The sequence below is a fragment of the Lithobates pipiens genome, unplaced genomic scaffold, assembly GCF_037356315.1.
Source record: "Lithobates pipiens isolate NorthernLeopardFrog02 unplaced genomic scaffold, aLitPip1_a1.2 Scaffold_8, whole genome shotgun sequence".
Taxonomy (NCBI): domain Eukaryota; kingdom Metazoa; phylum Chordata; class Amphibia; order Anura; family Ranidae; genus Lithobates; species Lithobates pipiens.
This window is the reverse complement of record NW_027507903.1, coordinates 680,448,797-680,453,297: the sequence shown is the minus strand read 5'-3', so window position 1 is coordinate 680,453,297 and position 4,501 is coordinate 680,448,797. Positions and strand designations below refer to the sequence as shown.

The window sequence follows — 4,501 nt, the reverse complement described above, 5'->3', positions numbered from 1 at the left end:
TTATCATTTTTGTGATTCCCAATCTGCTTTGAACGAGTCATATCTAGTTTTTATCCCTATCTGCCTCATCCACCATGCTTGAAGGAAAGCTACTTGGATACGCCACTTTTTATCCAATGACACCACAAAGCTTCTAATCCACTCCCAGGTCATCTCTCATCTCGTCTACTGCACCTCCCTTCTCATTGGTTTAACTTTACACAGGTCATCCCCCCCCTTCAGTCCATCATGAATGCTGCTGCCAGGCTCATCCACCTTACCAACCGCTCAGTGTCTGCCACCCCTCTCTGCCAATCCCTCACTGGATTCCACTCACCCAGTAAATCAAATTTAAATACTAACAATAACTTACAAAGCCATCCACAACTTGGCCCCAGCTACATCACTAAGCTAGTCTCAAAATACCAACCAAACCGCTCTCTTTGTTCCTCCCAAGACCTCCTGGTCTCTAACTTCCTCATCACCTCTTCCCATGCTCACCTCCAGGACTTCTCCCGAGCCTCTCCCATCCTCTGGAACTCGCTACCCCAATCTGTCTGACTATCTCCTACTCTGTCCACTTCCAGATGATCCCTGAAAACTCATCTCTTCAGAGAAACCTACCCTCCCCCACCTAATAACTGTACATTTATTTTCTTCATCAGCCCATCCCCCACAGTTATTACCGTTTATATCTCTTGACCCTCCCTTCTAGATTGTAAGCTCTAAAGGAGCAGGGCTCTCTGATTCCTTCTGTATTTCACTCTAATTGTAATGGCTGCCTTCATTTTGTATAGACCCTTGCGTAGACTGTTGGCTCTATATAAACCCAATATAATAATAATAATAATAATAATAATAATTTCATAAAGAATCTTTATTTCACAATAACATTTCCTTTCCTAATTCCTCCCCATCACCAGGACACATTTAGTGATTATTAAATGCAACATCACATGATACATTACATTAGGATCCATTATAAAAGTCATCCCATAGATCAGCTGTCATTGGCTGGCATCTGATCACGTGGTAAGGGGCTCGCTGTGATTGGCCCTTTAACCAATCAGCTGAATCCCATGGGATGGGGCGGGCAGTGTGAGAATGGAAGGATGTACATGGACGCCCTCCCTGCATTTTAAGACAGCGCTGTAGCCGTCTGTCGGCTATAATTTGGGCACCAAGTGGTTAAATCTGCCCAGCAACAAATCCCCCCCCAAAAAATGCATAAAAAACACAAAACGCAAATCAAAGTATAAAAACCTGCGGAAAGCACAGCAAAAAGCACAGCAGAAAAGCTGAAAAGCACCCTGCATAGGCGTGAATGGAGCCTTAGGCTGGGATGAGACTTGTGGGATGCGGGAACCAGTGCGATTCCTGTGCGGGTTCCCTCATCACACCTCAATCACCGGACGGTCACACCGACATCTGAGAACCGCTGCGGGGGGGTCAATGGAAAGTTAATGACACCCCCAGATCGCTTCGCAGATCCCAGTGCAAATGCTGAAATGGCGCAGGAATCGGATTGTATAGATGTGACACCCAATGTGATCCGATTCCAGTGAGGACCAAAAAAAGGGTCCGGCACCATTCTGGTGTGAATGTGATTTCAGTCACACAGTTTGTACTGGTGATTGGACAGATATTCTACCCAATCACAGCGATTAGTAAGAAATCTCACATTTATTTATAGTAGAAAAACTTGCAGGAAGCCCGCCCACTGCTATATACTATTGGATGAATATTAAATGAATTCCCCTCCTTTTTTTGACATCACTAGACTGTGGGCGGAGTTCTCACATCTCCCGCCTCCCCCCACATATCTTTATACAACCTCCCCATACACCTATCCCAGCATGGAGGGGCTCAGTGAAGGTGGTGGTGAAGGTGTGGAGGTGTCGGATCGGGTCACACAGATCATAAAAGGAGATCCGTCCGGCCTCATAATCCAGATATATCCTGACTCTGTTACTGGAGGGATTGGTGGGGAAGAGGATCTCCTTACTGTCATGTATCACATAATACTGATCACCAAACCTCTCCAATCCCCAGGACTTCTTATTATATCCAATCTCTGACTCCTCCCCTTCCCTCTCTATACTGGGGTAACACATCCCGACTCTCCAGTCATCTGACCCCCCGACATCCACTTCCCAGTAATGTCTCCCTGAGGAGAAACTTCGACTGCTCAACACCTGAGAACAATCCTGGAATCTCTCTGGTGTTTCTGGGAGATTCTGCTCTATATCTGCCCAGGATACAGTTTTCCTGTCATCTGATATCTGTAGATATTTATCAGCTGTGTTTCCATCCAGTAATATGTCTGCAGCTCCCTGTATATAGAAGTATACATTTACCTCTGTTATTATATCAGATAAACCTGTATGTAAGACCCCCGCCACACCCAGACCCCCTCCATCATGGAGGAGCTCCTCATGTCTCTCTCTGTCCTCATTATCTCCATCCTCAGTATCACACAAGTCACCTGTGTCTGATTCCTGTAAGACAGTCAGTGGATCCGTCACGTTACACAGCTCCTCAATGTGACGCAACTTCCTGGACAGCTCCTCCTTCTTTATTTCCAGATCCCGGATGGAGATGGAGATCCGCTCTGCCCTCCCGGAGATGTCCCTCAGGACTCTCTTCTCCAGGTCTTCCAGACGTCTCCTGAGATCTCTAAACAGGGCAGTGACTCTCTCGGTGTCACCAGCGGCTTCTTCTTCTACTTTCCTCCGGTGTTCCTGCAGACTCTGGACTCTTTCCTCCGTCTTCTCTCTCTTTGTCAGAAGTTTCTGCAGAACATTCCTCAGTGTCTCCTTCTTCTTCTCAGAAGCCTCTTTCAGTGACTTCACCTCATGTCCTTTATGTCCCCCAATCATATAACAAGAAATACAGATACAGGTCTCATCCTCAGTGCAGAAATACTTCAAAACTTCCTTATGGACGGAGCATTTCCTGCTCTCCATGGACAAGGTGGGGTCACATAAGACGTGTTCTGGGGACTTTTTGTGGACTCTCAGGTGTTTATCACACAGAGAAACCTCACAGTGCAGACAGGATCTAACAGCAGGTACAGGAGAGTCCACACAGTGAGTACAGAAGACCCCGGACTCCTCTTGATCTTGATGAGGAGACAGGAAAGTCTCTGCTATGTTACGTAGTTTCATGTTCGTCTGCAGTGCAGGCCGATCCGGAAACTTCTCTCTGCATTCAGGACAAGAATATCCTCCAGGTCCCTCCTGTGTATCCAGCACACCATCAATACAGACCCGGCAGAAGTTGTGGCCACATCTCAGGGTTACAGGATCCGTATAAATGTTCAGACAGACGGAACATTCCAACTCAGCTCTCAGATCACCAGACGCCATCGCTGACAGCAGAAGAGAAATGAGACTGAAAGTCTCTGACACCGGAGAGGAATGTGGATGGGGGAGGGGTGACGTCCTCCTACACAGGGTGAGGCTGGATGAATATTATAGGACACGGAGATCAGAGTACAGAAGGGAGGAGATTCGTTTTGCAGTAGTAATGAGAATTATACCTCCCAACATTAGAAGAGAGAAAGAGGGAAAGACGGATGTGGAGAAGACATGCGGAGCACTAAGTGCAATGACATGAAAAGTGGAGATGACTACATCATGATGAAAAGGAAATTGGTTATATAACCATCTGAAGATTTACCCCCTTCATGGCCAGGCCATTTTTTATGATACATTTAAAAAAAATCACATTTCTTCATCAATTTAGGCTAATATGTATCCTGCTACATGTTTTTGGTAAAAAAAAAAAAAAAAATCCCAATAAGTGTGTATTGATTGGTTTGCAGACACGCTAAAGCATCTAAGAACTATGGGATAGATCAGGGGTAGGCAACCCATGGCATGGGTGCCGGTGTCCTGTTGAATAATGTCTCATCAAAAAATGCATCCTAGTAGGGGGCGTGGCTTGCGCACACAAGAGAATGGCTGCTTGAGCTGTGAGCTCTGCACACCAGACCGGACTATAGCGATGAACGGGCACCATAACCGCCGCAATCAGTCCTCAAAGCCTCTCACCTCTCTCCCCCACACTCCACCACCTAGATGTCCCAAAAATGGAACCAGGAAAAGGGTCCAAAAAGGCTGGAATTGTTCTCCTTTCAGCCGCGCCGCACACAGGGGAAGGCCCAAGATGGCGCCACCGGAGAAACAGAGCGGCATTCCCTGAACTACAATGACATCCCAGGCTCTCATCCACACAAAATGTACGATGGATTTTTATCTTCCTTTCCTCCGGCCCAGGGGAGGGCTGGCAGCCTTAGGCCTTGGGGGCAAGTCGAGTCAAGTGGCCCATTGAACCACTGAATCAGCTCGCCATTCATGCCCATCTGGCTTTAGAACGCATATTGATGTTATAAAGCAAGACAAATATGAAACAATGTGGTAACATAATTTAATGTTAAAAGCAACAAAGGAGGTTTAACAAAAATAATGCATCAATACAGCCTCATCAGTGCCCATCATCCCATCCCTTTAGAATGTAA

General features: G+C 46.5%; 1 protein-coding gene across 1 annotated transcript; it reads right to left on the bottom strand.

The window, feature by feature from the left end:
* Positions 1 to 838: 838 nt before the first annotated feature.
* Positions 839 to 3,630, bottom strand: LOC143962086 (E3 ubiquitin-protein ligase TRIM11-like). The gene has a single exon (XM_077471413.1). The coding sequence runs from the start codon at positions 3,345 to 3,347 to the stop codon at positions 1,776 to 1,778; it is 1,572 nt and encodes a 523-aa protein (XP_077327539.1). The 5' UTR covers positions 3,348 to 3,630; the 3' UTR covers positions 839 to 1,775.
* Between the last annotated feature and the right edge of the window lie 871 nt (positions 3,631 to 4,501).